Below are 18506 nucleotides of genomic sequence, written 5' to 3' on the forward strand. Positions count from 1 at the left end.
GCCAAAAAAAAAAAAAAAAAGAACTTGAATTCACTGAAAATAATTTTATGAAGCAGTCTTACAAAGGCTTTTTTTTTTTTTTTTTTCTTTTTGCGGTATGCGGGCCTCTCACTGCTGTGGCCTCTCCCGTTGCGGAGCACAGGCTCCGGATGCGCAGGCCCAGCGGCCATGGCTCACGGGCCCAGCCGCTCCGCGGCATATGGGATCCTCCCAGACCGGGGCACGAACCCGTATCCCCTGCATCGGCAGGCGGACTCTCAACCACTGCGCCACCAGGGAGGCCCTTACAAAGGCTTTTAAAAAAATAGTATATGGCACGAGTTCCCTAGTGGTCTAGTGATTAGGATCCAGCACTTTCACTGCCGTGGCCTGGATGTGTGGTGTGGCCAGAAAGTAAATAAAATAAAATAAAATAATAAAAACAGTATATGGCATGCCCAAAGGGGTAAATGAAAAAATAATTTCCATCTGAAAAGAACAAAAAAATTTGAAACAAAATAATAAAAATTGGGAAAAGAACAGGTGGTTTTTTTTTTTTTTTTGGCTGTGTTGGGTCTTCGTTTCTGTGCGAGGGCTTTCTCTAGTTGTGGCAAGCAGGGGACACTCTTCATCGCGGTGCACGGGCCTCTCACTGTCAAGGCCTCTCTTGCTGCGGAGCACAGGCTCCAGACGCACAGGCTCAGTAGTTGTGGCTCACGGGCCCAGTTGCTCCGCAGCATGTGAGATCCTCCCGGACCAGGGCTCGAACCCGTGCCCCCTGCATTGGCAGGCGGACTCTCAACCACTGCGCCACCAGGGAAGCCCCAGAACAGGTGGATTTTAAAAGTAACTATTTAGAAATCTTCAGAATATTAAAATATTGTCAAATTAAAAACTCTGAATAGACAGATTCTAATCTGGACACTGGAGAAGAGGGACTTAGCAAGTTAGAAGATGGTTCTAATTCATCCAGAACACAACACAGAGAATAATTTTTAAATATGAAAAGCATGGAAGATATACCGGCAGACTTAAACATACATTTATGATAAGAAGAAGAAGAGGATGAGAGGAATGTCAAAGAAATGAGTTTTGAAAAGATTAAGTATGAGAATATTCCAGAACTGAAGAGAGACATAAGTCCTTAAAACCTAGACACACAGTAGTGAAACTATAAACATTTAGAATAAAGAGAAAAATCTTTAGGATTTTTCAGATTCCAGAGATAGAAATCAAATTTCCTTTGGTAATCAAAGGAACACTAACTAGACTGGCAGCTGACTTCCTCTCGGCGATAACAGATGCCAGAAGACAACAAAGTGGTATTTTCAGTGCTGAGAGAAAGTAATTAATATCCCTAAATTTTATAACCAGAGAAATGATCACTTAAGAGCAAAGGCAAAGTGAAAAGGCAACCAATGGAATGGGAGAAACATTTGCAAATCATATATCTGATAAGGGATTGCTCTGCAGAAAATGTAAAGAACTGGCTCTTCCCCTCACCCTGGCATCTCCCACCCCTCTGTCAGACCTGGCCCATCTCTGCCTCAGGGGAGCCTTCCCTTAATCCCTGTCCTTGCCTGGCTGCTAAGGAATTGGTCCCAATCTCACAGGACCAACTTATCCCCAGACCTTGACTTTACTGAATGTAAAAGTAACATTTCCACTAGCCATCCCTTAAACGTCAGAAACGCTCCATCCGTCAGCAGAGATGGGTTCCAGTTTATGGTGCCTTTTCCGCCCTTTTCTTTTTTAATCTTTTTATTTTGAAACAATTTTAAGTTTGCAGAAGAGTTTTTAAGATAGTAGAGCTCCTATATAGCCTTCACTCAGCCTCCCTAATGCTAACATCTTATAAAACCATGATGTATTTATCAAAACGAAGAAATTAACATGGATACAACACTTTAAACTACAGGCTGATTTTTACCAGTTTTCCCATGAATATCCTTTTCTGCCCCAGAATCCCACTTCGCATTTAGTTGCCACATCTTCTTAGTGTCCTCCAGTCTGTCTTCCTTGCTTTGCATGGAAAAACACTTTCAAAAAGTACTGGTCAGGTATTTTTCAGAATGTCCTTCAATCTGGGTTTGTCTGATGTTTTCCCATGACTAGACTGCAGTTGTGGATTTGGGGAAGAAAAGCACAGAGATATGTGCCTTTCTCATCATGGCAGGTGGATGTGATGTTGACAAGCCTACTGTTGACATTAGCCTTCATCACTTGCTTAAGGTAGTGTGTCCACTGTAAAGTCACAATTTCCCTATCCCTGCACTATGCATTAGAAAACAGTCGTCAAGTCCAGCCACATTCAAAGGGAAAGGAACTAAATTCTATCTCCTGCAGGGAGGAATGTCAAGGACTTTGTGGCCATCTGTTCATTTTTGGGGGAGGTACTTTGAGGCTATGCAAATCCTGCTTCTCTGCAAAGTTTCTCCCACTAATTTGAACATCCATTGGTGGACCTTGGCTGCACCAGGCCTTTTTCTTTTTTTTTCTGTGTAGTTGACTAATGATCTGTTTGTTGACTAATGAAATACAGCCAAAAAGTGTGTCCAGAGACTCAGCTGTCACGGTGGGATGACAAATAGATTCCTGACCCTGATGACTGCAAGAGTTTCTGGTTTGGTTAGATCTGTGTTTGCTCAACTGGAATCTGTCCCCAGAAAGCTTCCGGGCCACTGGTTCACTGATCGGTCCAGGCACGTGTCACTGACTGCATTTAGGCTCCAGGGAAAACCTGGGCTTGGCTGCTGCCTTAGGAAACATTGACTCCTTACCAGAAAAGAGCAGGTTTTTAGGAAACATTACGCAGCTCTACTGTCTGCATTGCTGTGATCTATGATTGTTCTGGATTGAGAACTGACAAGTTTCTGGCAAACAAAGGCAGAGTGGACACGCCATTCCAGACAGGAGAGGGGCACAGGCCAAGCTCTTGAGTGTGTCTATGTGTGTGTCTGTGTGTGTGTAGGTGTGTGTGTGTGTGTGAGGGGGTGTCAGTATTTGGAACTGCCCTGTAGTCATTCAGCCTCTCTATGTTAAACCCCTGTATGATACACTCAGGTAATTCTCTTATGTATGATTATTTAATTAAAGATAGTTTCCCTAGACTGTGAGCTTTCTGAAAGAGGGACTAGGTCTGTTTTGCTCCCATGGTGAGCCCAGCACACAGTCAGGCACAGAAGAGGCACTGAGTCATATCAATTGACATAACCTGGAATCAGGGGTGTCCATGCTTTTCCCAAAGTTATGGGGAGTTTTCTCAAACTCCCCATAACTGATCACAGAAGCAGTCTTGTATACGGTGGTGATGTTCTTAGTGTTATTAGAATAGCGTTAATGCTTATTTATATTATGAGGTGAAGAAACATTTGTGGACCAGCCTAGGGATGGAACTATGATGATGTGGAACACTAGTAAGGATAAATTGACTTGGGCATAGTGGAAAAAAGATGGGTTGTGGTGTCAGTGATATTTGGATTCAAGCCCCAGCTTTCTCACTTGTTAGCTATATAATATCGTGGGACTTATCTAAGTTCCCTGAGATTCAGTTTCTTCTGTCTATCAGGGATAATAGCATCAATCTCACGGTGGGAGGGCTAGATGAAATTTTATATACACTGTATGTGTATATACAGGTATATACGTAGTATATGTAAAAACATGTATATATCTACTTGTATGTACACATGAACCTATAGATCTACTGTGTGTATATATACTAGTATGAATCTACGTATGCTCGTCTACCTATCTATCTTGTGTGTCTACAGTTCCTGACATGTGGTCATTTTTATCAGTTAGGATTCACATTAAGTATTTCGACAGAGAAAATTTACTACAAGGACGTGGTTAAACAGGTGTTAGAGAAGCAAACAGCAAAGGGGACTGAGGTCCCACAGAGGAAGCACCTGCAGGAAGGGCCCCCCACCCCTGAGGCTGGGGCACAAAGAGATGAGGGGCAGTGTGTTAGGATCCAGAAGCTTGAAGGAAACGCCCCGGGATGCTTAGTGAGGGAAGCCTGCCAGTGGTGCTGGGTCTCCAGGAGAACACAGCCGTCAGGTTCTGGGAGTGCCAGAACGTTCACAGCAACCAGAACAGTGGGAGACTGGTACCAAGGGCTGCTAGGGTGCTGGCTGGGGCTCTGGGGACATTGGCAGGACAGCAGCAGATGGGAGCATGGCCCAACCCAGCATCACGAGGCTGACTGTGTATGGGAGGGAGGGCTGGGAACAGAGACAACAGCTTAGCAACTAGCAAAATCACGGAACTTAATTTGCTGCCTTCATCACGTTAACCGCTGCCTGGAATTCCATTGTACAAGTCTAGCACAGCTTATGTATCGCTTTCACGGTGCTGGACATTCAAGCCAGTTCAAATGGATACAAATTACATTTGTATTAATTGAAATGATGCTGCAATGAAAATTCCTTCAATTCACTTTGGATTGTAACATTTTGTCACTGGGGAGAGCTTGTATGACATGATGTAAACCATAAAGGAGTTATTAATTAATACTATTTTCTCCCAAGATTGAATGTCTGAATATTATGTAAATCCAGGTGTTATAAATGTCATAAGGAAAATAGTTTCTCCCGTTTCATTCTCTTGGAAAGAAAGCTTCCATACAAGGAAGACTAGCACCTCGCAGAGTGCACTGGATAGAGCAGGTTCAATAGAGATTTGATACTAACGCTGCTGAAGAAATAACCTACCCAAAATACGATGCGTCACCTAGAGATTCCAAAGATTAATTTCCTTCCTCACTGAGCATAACCAAACACAAATTTCATGTGAATGGGCACCATGGTAGCGCCCTGTGTTCATCTCTCTACGAGCTGGTGGATATTTAACCAAGGCTCGCCCGGCCAAAGTCTCCTACGGGGCTCCTTCAATAAGTCATTTTTGAAATACTCTGTAATTTTCTGGGTATTTGCTTGGTTTTTCTGTTAAAGGTCACGCTTGGTGCGCAAGGAAGGTAAACTATTTTGGAAAGGCGAGAGCGCCATCTTGTGGCACATTTGTAAACTATTTTTTTGGAAAGGCGAGAGCGCCATCTTGTGGCACATTTGTAAACTATTTTTTGGAAAGGCGAGAGCGCCATCTTGTGGAACATTTGTGTTGCAGTTCTTTTATTTTAAAGGAGCTGCCGGGCTACGTCACCGGACGGGCAGGGTTCTCCTCACTTTCTCCCTGAATCTCATCTTTCTGTCTCATCTATTCTACGGCACTGGGGTGCTATGGTGTCAGTTTGCCCCCAGCTTTTGAGGACGTGCCGTTTCCCTTAAACACACCTTAGCTCCTCGTCTGCCCTGTGCTGCCTTTATCTACTTCTGTTTCCTTCTTAGCATCAAACTCTGATTTTGCTGTTTGCTTCGTACCTCCCCAGGGAAGATCGGGGAAATTTCTTTAAAAATCCACGTAACCGTTACGATTTAGAGGGAAATACCTGCCGCTTAGGAGGAGAGCGGGGAGACCGTGGAGTTGAACAGCCCCCCAGAGGTCAGGAACCCTCCGCTGAGCTCCAGCCTCCGTCCCGGCCTGACGGGAGGTCGGCGCAACTGCTCACCTTGTGCTTTCCTTCCGTGCAAGGTCGGCAGAGGGCGGCGTCTGGAGAAAGGCCTCACGGGTCACTGAGAGGAGGTTCAGGCGCCCGTACTGCGGGGCAGGTGCCGCCTTTTCTCCCTTCTCCTTCCCCCTGCTCATCACCACCGGGCGGAGGTGAGGGGTGGCGGGATACGGGACACTCGGAGGTTTAGAAAAGAGAAAAGACCCGGGGCTACAGGGCCAGGCCGGCTCCTCTCTGCTTAGCCAGCCAAGTCTCACCGGAAGTCTAAAACGTGCCCCAGTAAGAGGAGGAGAAAATAAAATATACAAATCAAATGAGAATCTTTTCCATAGCTGTTAATTTAGGGAACACTTTCAAATATACTGGTGCCAAAGGGTTACATATGGAGACTTCTTGGAGCAAGTCCTCAGTGGGCAGCCGACTTCTTGAAATCGCCCCTTGATCTCTGGCGCTGAGTCATAGACCTGCGGGCCCCCGGAGACCCCCAAACTGGTCTCAGCCATTAGACTCTCCACGTGGGGAGGAAGCACCCACCCTCGCCCCCCTCTGGGAGCAGCAACCCCCTTTTGATAAGCCTCCTCCCCTGCCCCCTCCAGTCCTGGGGGGGTCAAGGAAGCTGCGCGTTTCGTACAAGACACCACCCTTCGGGGCACATGTGATTGGCCAGGGGTGGACCCCGGTCCTGGCGGCAGCCAGGCAGCACTTCCCTGGTCCTGCGCTGGGCCTGGCGCAGCCAGAGAGGATGGAAGTGACGCACAGAGCAAACGGTGGTGCGGGCCTCGGTGGGTCTTTTAGTGTAGTAGTGTCTGACCATGTGCATATTTATTATATGCTATTATAAATTTAAAAATATAGGTTAGTGCTTTATGTTATTAAAAATATGTAAGGTTATGTTACGTATAAATTTCCTTTCAGGATAGTATAAGGGCGTTACAAAAAGAAATTTAAAAACAAATCGTGGTGGTGGGGAAAGGATATTAGGTCTCACTTGGTGGAGAACCAGGATGTAGATATGAATCCCTTCTTCGTTTTTGACATTTCCAAATACTTTCTTAACTATTCACCCACTGGTTAACCCTGACCATATCATACATTGTTTTTAAAAAATAGCTTCTTTAAGGGGCTTCCCTGGTGGTGCAGTGGTTAAGAATCCACCTGCCAATGCAGGGGACATGGGTTCGAACCCTGGTCCGGGAAGATCCCACATGCCGTGGAGCAACTAAGCCCGTGCACCACAACTAGTGAGCCTGCGCTCTAGAGCCCGTGAGCCACAACTACTGAGCCCACAAGCCACAACTACTGAGCCTGCGTGCTGCAACTACTGAGGCTGCACTCTACAGCACATGCTTTAGGGCCTGTGTTCCGCAACGAGAAGCCACCGCAATGCACCGCCATGAAGAGTAGCCCCCACTCGCCGCAACTAGAGAAAGCCCATGCACAGCAATGAAGACCCAATGCAGCCAAAAATAAATTTATTTTTAAAAAAGCTTAAGATATAATTCACATACCATATAGTTTACCCACATAAACAATTCAGCGTCTATTGGTGTATTACAATACTGATTTTAAAAAATTACGTTAAAAAGGATATATATATACATATATATGTATATACACACAAAACATAAAGACTGCCATTTTAACCATTTTAAGTACACAATTCAGTGGCATTAATTAAATGTGCAAACATCACCATTATGCATTTCCATAATTTTCCATCACCTTAAACCAAAATTCTGTAATCATTAAGCAGCAATCCCCCATCCCCCGTCCTTCCCAGCCCCTGGCAACCTCTAGTCCACTTTCTGTCTCTATGAAGTTGCCTATTCTAGGGACCTACATAAGTGGAATCATACAATACTAGTCCTTTTGTGTCTGGCTTATTTTACTTAGCATTATATTTCCAAGGTTTGCCTGCACCTGTCTTGGAATCAGCTGTTTATCCAGAGAGTGGAACATGTTTTAAATATTTGCACTATTCTTGAGAAGCATATTAAAAAATAATTTTTATTTGCCATATTTAAAATATTTATATTTAATGCCAATTAAATTCTAGTACCATTTTAAATGTTCACCCATAAACCACTATATCCCAAGACACCCTTATCATGTGATCAAGGTTCTCCCGATCACACTTTTTTTTTTAATTTGTTTTATTTTTGGCTGCAATGGATCTTTGGTGCTTCTCATTGCGGTGGCTTCTCTTGTTGCGGAGCACGGGATCTAGGCACTCGGGCTTCAGCAGTTGTGGCTCATGGGCTCTAGAGTGCAGGCTCAGTAGTTGTGGTGCAGGGGCTTAGTTGCTCCGCGGCATGTGGGATCTTCCCGGACCAGGGCTTGAACCCGTGTCTCCTGCGTTGGCAGGTGGATTCTTAACCACTGTGCCACCAGGGAAGCCCCCAAAATGTAGTTTTAAACAGTACATATAAAACAAAATGCACCTCAGTAATTTTTTTATCTTTATAAATACTTTATTCTGTTCCCAGAATATTCCAGAATACTGAAATTTACATATAATTTTAAAGACAACTAATATACAGCTCACTGAAATAAAATGTACAAGAAGTCTATGAGATGTAAGGTACAGATAAGAAAACCTGAAATGCTTTTTCATTTGCCCTACTAGGAGCATCAGGTCTGCAGAACTGATCCTGGCCTCACATCAGTGACTCTTCCTGTGCACCTGTTGACTGCTCCAGAGAACGTGCTGTGCTGCTGTGTTGACACCAGTGAATGACCAGGTTTTCCATCTTATCAAAGTCAAAGCGTTACTTCAATCCTAGGCTTTGGACAGAGTCCACTGTCTGTTTTTGTAAAAGAATACTTTCTTTTTACGAAGTTCTGTAATGAAATCTTACTAAGAAATTATTGAATCAGAAAGCAATACAAGGCATCTTTATATTACAAAGGAAATCAATGAAGACTTAAGATAACCATCTAGTACTTTAAGAAATCCCCAGTTCCGACACTTGGAGCAATGTAATTCCCACATTATGTTTTTCTATAAAAGACCTCTTCCTGCTTGTTTCCAGACTTCTTTCACTCCTTTAATGCTTTCTTTTTTCACACATTTCCAGTATTCTTGTATACTGAGCTGTTGCGGCACCTGTTAACCAAAAATGAAAACCAAGGGTCACGGTCTGCGAGTTAAACCCGGTTCACACGTGCTTGTCGCTGCACAGTCCCGCATTCCTCCAGAAAGGACTGGAGGTGATGACGCTGTGAAGGCGACTGCGGCAGACTGTAAACTAAAGGTAAAGGCTGAGAAGTGAATGTGAGTACGATTATCCCAGGGTACCGAGAGAATGGAGGCTTCTCCCCAGCAAGGTAACAAAGACTTCGCGTAGCTTTCTTTCATATGTTGGTTTTAAAATGTAATTATTTCATAATGTTTTCTTTTATAATATTTTATAATGTTTCTGGTTTTCTGGTGAACTTCAGTTAGCTATGTGGAACAAAAATTATAAGCCTAAAACTTTGACCTAACCTTGGCTAAAATTAAAAAGAAAGAAACCATAAGTCACAATATACTTGATGAGAAGCCTTAAGAAGAAACAGTGGGGCTTCCCTGGTGGCTCAGTGGTTGAGAGTCCGCCTACCGATGCAGGGGATGTGGGTTCGCGCCCTGGTCCGGGAGGATCCCACATGCCGTGGAGCGGCTGGGCCCGAGCCATGGCCGCTGAGCCTGCACGTCCGGAGCCTGTGCTCCGCAACGGGAAAGGCCACAGCAGTGAAGGCCTGCGTACCGCAAAAAAAAAAAAAAAAAAAGAAGAAACAGTGGTTGGCCAAAGAGTTCGTTTGGGAAAACACGAATGAACTCTTTGGCCAACCCAATGATATAGTGATATGTAATATAATATAATTCACACAAGTACTGTGCGGCTGTGATTTCTCTCAGTTGAAGGAGAAAAAGCAAAGGTTAGAAAACATCTGGCTCCTGGTGACCATATGCACAGCATTGCTGGAAATCCACCAAGTGGAAGCAAAAGTCGATTTCAGATTATATTTATGTCCTTTTCCTATCATTGATTTGAAGCTCTTCTCTTTAATAGGTTTTTGAGAAATGGCAAAGAGGCTGCTGGATATGTTAAACTGTTAACTGGAAAGGCTGGTTTAATTTCCAGGAATATGATCATTAACTATGAGGTGCTGGATGACCATAAGCTTGTAAATCACGTCTGCTAGTGGAAATCGTATTTGTTCATTTCCCATAAATAATGTTTGCAGCAGGAAAATGAATGTGCTCTTCTAAGTTGTAAATGAACAGCTCTGTTTACATGAACCTACCGCAGTCTCTCTCCTGTTCTCCCTCCTGCCTTTCTTCTGGACTCATTACCTACTTATCATCTCCTGGAACCTTGTTTTCAACCTGCAGACGGCTTTCTTGAGTGTTTCTAGCAGATTCTAATCTAAACAAAATTTGAGTTTGATTTGTCCCTCAGTTATAGACCAATATGTGAATTTGAGTGAATAATGTTAACAGCTAACATCTACTTCAAGTGTCTCAGCCACTACATTAAATATTTTATGCTTAACTCTCATAATAATTTTTTCTGGTAGATTCTGTTTCTCACTGTAACAGATGAGGAATCTGAGGCTCAGAAAAATTAAGTGGCTTTGCAAGATTTGGCAGTTAATATGTGATAGGGCTGTGGTTTGAGTCTAGGTGTCTAATTACAAAGCCCTAAGTAAAATTCTAGGCTATGACTTCTGAGTAGTGCTTCCTGATTCAGACTATTTTTTTAAAAATAGCAAAGAAAAACGGTGGATCCCATCTGTAGGAGATACTTCAGTGTTGTAACTATAGCTTATAATAGCTTTAAAAATGATAAAAACTCCATTTAAGGCTATACATTTGCTCAAATTCTAGGTTTACTTCCATTCATTTAACTACATATAAACATGTAACTATTTAAAAACTCAAAATCTGTTACCCATAAACCTCGATGCATCCTGTTTTTTAACACCCCAAGAAACTCTTCATGACTAAGACACTCATCACCATCCAAATCAAAGATCTTGAAGACGGTGTCCAAAATATTGTTGGAGAGTTCTTGTCCTGTTGTTACCTTCACAGCTCTCTTAAACTCCGCTAAAAGGAGAAAATATAAAAACTCATCAACAGTGTAAAATAGTCTAAGTCTAAATGTTTATTATTTGAGAAGTAAAAACATATCTATATATTTATCATTTGGGAAGTAAAACAAGAACAAAAATACTCATCAAGAATGTGTTCAAATAATAAACTTGGCTGAGAAATGTCAGCACGCTATTTTAATGTAATCAGTGTTTTGAACACAGGTATTTAAATATTTCCTTCTACTTCTCAGGGGAAAGGTAAAGTAAAAGCAAAAAGGTAATTGTTAATAAATTGTTGTAAATCTGGAATAACCACACTGAATTCATTGAAAGGCCAATCAACTGTTTTTTCTGGTAAGTGGTCCCTTGACTGGTATCAACCAGGTGAAGAACAGAGTGACACTGTTTACAGATGATAAAAATTAAGTGATTCATATAACTTACCTAGTCTGACAGGGCGATGAGCTAAATTAAACATCTGCATGGCAATAGCGAAGTCTTCCAAGTGGGTCGCAAAATGACAAAATGACTTGAACTCATCCAAACTAATGCTCTAATAAAATAACAAAGTGAGTTTTTATTACAATCTTGTAAACACATTAAATAATTTTATGAATACAACTGAGTCCTCTTTTCTGTCATAAAGCCTGTGCACTTACATCTTTCTAAGCAAGTCTACTGAAAAATCTGAGATGCAGAATAACAACAGAACTATAGATTCTAGAGATGAGGAGGAACCCCAAGAGATTAAGTGCAGGGCCCCTGGGTGTGACCGTGCAGACTGCGCACTGTGTGAGCCTGAGTGCACGGCTGGGGGCCCCGGGGCTGTGAGCGTGGGGCTGGGGGCGTGTGTTACAGCCCCGCTGTATCTCCTCAAAGGTCCTACGTGGGGCTTCCCTGGTGGTGCAGTGGTTGAGAGTCCGCCTGCCGATGCAGGGGACGCGGGTTCGTGCCCCGGTCCGGGAAGACCCCACATGCTGCAGAGCGGCTGGGTCTGTGAGCCATGGCCGCTGAGCCTGCGCGTCCAGAGCCTGTGCTCCGCAACGGGAGAAGCCACAACAGTGAGAAGCCCGCGTACCGCAAAAAAAAAAAAAAAAAAAGGTCCTACGTAAAGCCTTAACCCCCAGCATGGCCATGCGTGGAGGGGGCCTTGACAGGGGTCATTAGGGCTGAGTGAGGTCTCAGGGGTGGGCCCCGTTCTGAGAGGACTGGGGTCCTGATGAGAAGAGGGAGAGACACCAGGGTCTGAGTGTGAGCAGAGGAAAGGCTGCGTCTGCAGCAAACCAGACACTGACCACGTTGGCACCCAACCACCTCGAACTGCTGTTTAAGCCCCCGTCTGTGGCAGCCCCAGGAGACGAATACATCCTGTCACGTGGCTGGCCGCCTCCTTGCTCTTCCGCCCCGGGAGCTCAGGGCTCTGTAGTGAGAGGGACCTGCCCTTTCCTCTGTGCACGGTCCAGGCCTCGCTAAGCCTCCAGGGGCCTCTCAGGGGTGAAGTTCATCCTCTAAGGCTACTGAACAGAACGGTCAGGACTTGACCCTTGGCCCATCTGATTTTAAAACCTATGCACTCAAACAAAAAATAAGTTAAAGAACCTAGTTTTTCCACTGAAAAAAAAAAAAGTATGAAAATTCTTATTTTGAAAGTAGATTCTTCCCTGCCTGAAAAACTTTCTCTTTGTGGAGACCTTCGGGACCACGCCCTCTGCACATGTGAGGCTGATTCAAGTTTCACTGCTTTCAGATACTGTGAATTTATCGAATTTTTATTTTTTTAAATTTAAATTTTTGAAGAGGTAATATGTATACATGGTAAAAAAAAAATCCAACAATTCAAGAAGTAAAAAATGAAAAGTCTTCTTTCTTCTTTCACCCGTGACACACCCCTTCTGCGTCCTTCCAGAAAGGCGCTCCTCCTGTCAAACACGCACACGCGCCTGCTGTCCACGGCGGGCATGCCCCCCTCCACGTCTCCTCCCCGCTGTACTCTCATCAGCACACATCAGAGGGCGGCTGGTTCTCTACGTTGTGGTCTCAAAGCAGGCACCGGGGCCACCTTTCTGATTTTGGCTTTACTGCTGGTGAGAAATGGTTTGTCGTCAATGCTGCAACTTGCATGTCTGTAATTGTGAGTGAAGGTAAGCACTTTGCACTTCTATGCGCATCCGTCATCTGTGGATTTCTGCTCCGGGGCTTGAGGGGCTGGCGGGTGACCTGTTACTAGGAGGCAACTCTCCATGGTCTTTGGCGTTTCTGCGTATCTTGTGAACAGAGGCCCAACCACCTTTCTGCTCCAGATGGCCTTTCCAGGATGTCTGTAGAGTGAACAGCCTTGAAGAGAGACGGTGTTTCCCTCGGAGCAGAGGGCAGCCTTGCCTACGGTCCGTCATGAGAGACCCAGGCTCCTCGGCGGTAGCATGAACCCACTTCGTGAGCCTTGGGGGCAGGGGGACGGACGCAGACGTGGTGCTCGTGCTGCCTCTAAGCTGCAGATGATGAGCTTCCCTGGCTCTGACCCAACGGGCTGTGTCTTCTGCCGGCACCCGTCAAGCGGCAGAGGCTAACTTGCAAATGACAAAATCTCAGACACTTCAGTAATTAACACATTGATATCTGAGATCCCATTTTCTCTATTAAGTAGGGTAGAATGTCAGACCCTTCAACGTTCTTGATTTTTTAAGATCTCATTATAAACTAAAGAAATTGGTCTATTACATGTGATGCCAGTATTTCCCCCCATTTTGTTAATTTTTTTCTGTTGACTTTGATTATAATTTTGGGGGGATGAGGGAGGCAACAGACTTCTACATTTTAGGTAGTAATTTAATCAATTTCATTGAAAGCTTCTAGGTTTTTGCTTAGTGTATATGCCTCACTCTAAGACATTGTTTCCAAGTCGTCTTCTGTACTCAGTTTCAGTTTTCTCTTTAACATTTAATTCTTTGATCCACCTAGAATTTACTTTAGAGTAACGAGTGAGGTGGAGGTTTCCTTCATTCTCTCCCTCAGAGGGCCAGTGAACTACCCCAGTGCCACTTACTCACGGTTGTTCTTTTACCCAACCAACTTGCAATCTGAGGTTACACATACTCAATTTCTGTATTTGTAATCTATTTCTGACTTAATATTCCATTCAACTGATTTGTCAAATTCCTTGTCAGTAACACTGTTTTAGTTCCAGTGTTTGGTGATGCATTTTCATATCTCAGCTTTCTTTTTTTAAAGACTTCATTTTTTTAGAGCAGTTTTAGGTTCACAGCAAAAGTCCGGGGAAGGTGCGAGATTTCCACGTGCCCCCTGCCCCCTCATCGGCAGTTTCACACAGACTTGTGGCTTCCCTGGCTCCCTCTCAAGAATCCAAGGCCTTTTGATGGATGCCTGTTGGTGGTCACCAGTATCTGGTGCTCTCCTGAGACCTGCACATGTCAGGACCACGCTGCTTGGCTTCCTTGCAGTAACATGTGGTCATGCAATCAGTCCGGCCAGTGGCCGAGTGTGATGCTTCCAGGCCTAAAGATTTAATTGCTGGAATGTGACTCACTCCTTTCTTTTCCTGCCTCTGAGGCTGGTGTTTCTAGCAGATGGGGGAGCTCCAAAGGGGTGGAGCCTCAGAGAGTGTGGGTACCCCAGCAACTGCGTGGGCAGGGTCTCCCACCAGCCCACAAGGGATGTGCAGCATGACTGAGAAGGAAGCTCTCCCGTGTCAGCCTTGGGCTTCCAGGGCTAATGTGAAAGTGCAGCAAACCAAGGCTGTTCAGACTGTACAACATTACATTTACAGACTGATTTAAGGGACAACTGCTATGTTTATAATAGTTAAGACATTCTAGTCAATACCAGGGTGTGTCTCTACAGTTAGATAAGTTTTCTTTTCTATCCGTCAAGGCTTTAAAGTTTTTTCTATATATTTCTTGTTAAATTTATTTCTAATTGTTATATATCTCTATTGCAATTATAAATGAGATCTTCATTATATTTTATTATCTTTTTCCTCATTATAGAGATAGCTTTAAAAAAATTATATAAAAACACATGCCCACTAAGAGGTAAAATGAGGTTTTTTTAAAAAAATGAATTTATTTATTTATTTATTTTTGGCTGTGTTGGGTCTTTGTTGCTTTGCACAGGCTTTCTCTAGTTGTGGTGAGTAGGGGCTACTGTTCATTGCAGTGCGCGGGCTTCTCATTGCGGTGGCTTCTCTTGCTGTGAAGCACGGGCTCTAGGCACGCGGGCTTCAGTAGCTGTGGCACGCGGGCTCAGTAGTTGTAGCTCGCGGGCTCTAGAGTGCAGGTTCAGTAGTTGTGGTGCATAGGCTTAGTTACTCCGTGGCATGTGGGATCTTCCCGGACCGGGGCTCGAACCTGTGTCCCCTGCATTGGCAGGCGGATTCTTAACCAGTGCGCCACCAGGGAAGTCCCGAGGTCTGGGTTTTAATTTGGGGTAGTGGGACACATAATGAGGGAAATTAAAAAACAAAAAACCCCCCAAAAACCACATCCCCATTTGAAAAAAAAATTTTTGGAACAATAAAGTAAAAAACCACTCAAAATCTTACCACTGTCCATTAATCATTATTAACAGTTTGGCAATCATTTCATGCATCACACAATTATGTAATAGACAGTAGGTTAGTCTTCATTAATTTGGAAGTTACTTTATTGAATTATATAAACACATCTAACGTACTGTTTCATTTTCATCATGAGCATAGTAAAAAGGCACACCAACCTCTCCTGCGGACAGCTTCTCTCTCACATTTTTCCAATAAACGTCTTTATTTTCAGTGTTGGTGAAAAAAAGGAGCCATTCTGCAAAGTCTTCTTTTCTCATGAAACTCAAACCTTTAGAGAACTGAAGGAACTCCATTTCTTGGACCTCCGTCTGTAAGTTTTCCATAAATCTAAATGTTAAAATATGAGATGGTGTCAGTAACTCATGGCTTCGCCTTAGTGCTATAAATGGATTGCAGGCACCTTAAGCAGCACCTCTATGAGTTTCAATATGTTGCAGATCCCCTTACGTACCTGCCACGTGTTACAAGATCTGTACTACATGTCATGTCACAATTTAACAGAAATATACATGGGGAGCAAAAGAGGTATATTCTTGTTCAATGGGAGAAGAACCGTCACTGTTAAAAATGTACTTGCTTTAGAGCCTGCATTTATTCCGCAGACCTTAAAAGTATGAAGGGGGAGTTTGACTTCAGGCTTCTACCTGTGTGACAGGTAAGAGTCGGTTTCCCACAACATTTTCTGAATGTACTGGATACATGAATTTAGTTATCAATGCCGTGTGTCTCTGGGTCAAAGCAGAATTTTATCTAAAATTTGAAGCATTTCAAGTTTGGGCTGATCAACTAACTCTTTTAGTGATACGCTTTGTCCTCCGTTTTACTGAGTTTTACTGTACTGAGTACTGTGATGGCATCAACTGATTCTTATAAGGATTGTTAAAAGGGTGTTTTACTTGCAAATGAGTGTACAGTGATAAGGGAAGTAGAAAATATGGTATAAAAACATTACTAACTGTTCCTTTCCTTTTTCTTTTTCTTTGGGCTCTACCTGAGGCTGAAATATTATAAACTTAATTGTTGTTAAACTATCCATTGTCTGGTTTTAGCTCTTTCATCTTAACTAGTTATACTACTTCTGAAGAACATTAAATATGCTTAATGATAAAATCTTGTCTCAAATTATACGTCTTGTCAAGACATGAAAGTCTGGGTACATGATACTGGACATAAATATCTGAATTGAAGAAGTTACAGTACAAAAGGCCACCAAATGCATCCTGAACAAATTAAATAGTTTATAAATTACTGTCTTAATTGGAAGACAGTGTCATAATTGGAAACAACGGGAAAAATCTGTTTTGCTTATCTGGGTTTTTTAGGCCACGGTGTCTTGTAGAGTATGTACTATTAATTTGCAAGTTTACCAATCAAGGCCGTTCTTCCCGAGAGCCGATCGCAGAATATATTTACCAGCAGAGCACTGCTTACAGACATCTCTGAATTTATAAAAGCTCTTCATGAATTTAGAACATCCTCAACTAATAATTGGTATTTCAGAATTTAAAAAAATCCCAGCCCTAAAAAGTACATCTGCATCAATATCCTCCTAATTTTTCCTGATGAGAAAACTTGAGACCAATTTTCTTCCCTTTCCAACCACTTCCCTATCTTCAGTGACAAAGTTATTTTAAGTTTTAGCTATTTATTGGAATAAAAAACGAGGTCAAACATACCACACAGGAAATAAACACAGGGGTTATTTCTGGTCACTAGTTTTAGGGCTAACCGTTGAGTTTAGAAGAAGAGAAAAAGAAATGTAGAAGACAAGTCCCCAGTAAAGTAAGAGGACAGGGAGGAAAAGACAGGAAAACCAAACAAGACAAACAGGCGCTGGCACAGAGCGGGTAAACACCATCGCAGCTGCCTGCGTAGTCTGAGCTTCAGTACTTTTTCCCCTGCACTATATATATGCTGATAAAGACCTGAATTTTCACAATTAAATTACCTGAATTTTCACAATTAAATAACAATGAATAGACACCAAAATTCTAGGAGATAGAACTTAAATTATACTTTAGCTTTTACTGAAATGGCTAAGTGGTATTTCAGCTGGAGAATCTGACTAGTTGTAGAAGTAAAAAACAAAACAAAACCCCCAAACAAGCCACCAATTTATCCACATGTTCCCTCAGTCACTGGCAAGTTTCTCTTGACACCTGATGGCATCTACTAAGTCCGTCTGTCCCTCTGGTCACCTGGGGGGACTACTTCCTTGAAAGCCCACCCAGTGCCCCCAACCACCTAGCAGGCAACTGCAGGACCACCTCTTTCAGAAACTCTGTGACTGCTCGAAACTTAAGACAAAAGCTGTGTCTGAATTTCACCTCTCCAATTTCCAGCCACATGATCTGTTATAATACTTATACCTGCATCACAGATAAGCTTGTGAACAGCCTCACTGAGTGGGTCTCACTGGTGAAGGAACAGACCTGGCACTCAGGTCCAATCGCTTGTCAAATCAAATCACACTTAGCAAACGGTCAAGCTCCGCACTGGAACCCAGGTTTGTCTAAATCATAAATATGTGTTTTTTTCAAAATATAATATTGTTTCTCTAAATGAAAAAACTAATATCTCTAGGCAAATACCATAATTAGCTGCCACAACACTAACTCCGTGTCACCTTCCCTGCCTTTCCTTGAGACTTATAAGCTGTAATTTATAAAACAATATCCTTTATCAGACAAGCTGTAAAGAGGATGCTAAGACAAACGTCAGAAGAGAAAAGGCAAACATCTTTTTATAAGGAAGGATTTATACATTATACTCCCATAAAAACAAAACTATAAGCTCCACATAACACATAGTGAAAGAACTTCTTGTGTTGTGCAATTTCAATGAGTAATTTGGCCACTATAATGGTGACTGGTTAAAAATTATATATATAATTTTATATTACATTATATATACATAATATAATATAATATATGGAAGCTATTTTCTGTTACTTTACCACTTACGCAAAATGTTAAAGACATGTTATGATTACTGAATTCTAGCCCAGTACACCTGTAACGTTAACTTTAGGGGCGGCCTCCTCCATCCAAGAGCCAAGTCCCTGAAAAACTGCATTTAAAGCATTCTTTGTTAATTGGATCTTTTTCTTAAATTGCATAATGGTATTACAAATTTCACAGGGCCCATTAATTACAGAAACTCTAAGAAAAAGTTTAAAGTAAGAATTCTAAATGAAATTATTCCCTTTAAGGAAAATTAAAGTTAGAAGCAACTTTAAATAATCACTAAGCCCTACAATCTTATCTCCTAAATGTGTCTTGAAAACTCCCAGTTCAAAGTCTT

At 42.7% G+C, this 18506-nt stretch overlaps 1 protein-coding gene across 2 annotated transcripts in view; it reads right to left on the reverse strand.

Annotated features, from left to right (window-relative positions):
- Window positions 1-7003: 7003 nt before the first annotated feature.
- The window catches only part of MICU2 (mitochondrial calcium uptake 2), an 83600-nt gene continuing 72097 nt past the window's right edge, over window positions 7004-18506 (reverse strand). For both annotated transcript variants that reach the window (XM_082602590.1, XM_082602589.1), the window contains 4 exons: window positions 15359-15530; window positions 11072-11180; window positions 10483-10640; window positions 7004-8654 (listed from right to left, as the gene is read on the reverse strand). In XM_082602590.1, coding sequence (XP_082458716.1) covers window positions 8550-8654; window positions 10483-10640; window positions 11072-11180; window positions 15359-15530 — 544 coding nt within the window. In that variant the 3' untranslated portion in view covers window positions 7004-8549. The remainder of the gene's footprint in view (window positions 8655-10482; window positions 10641-11071; window positions 11181-15358; window positions 15531-18506) is intronic.

This window comes from Mesoplodon mirus, assembly GCF_964341445.2.
Source record: "Mesoplodon mirus genome assembly, chromosome: 17".
NCBI classification, from domain to species: domain Eukaryota; kingdom Metazoa; phylum Chordata; class Mammalia; order Artiodactyla; family Ziphiidae; genus Mesoplodon; species Mesoplodon mirus.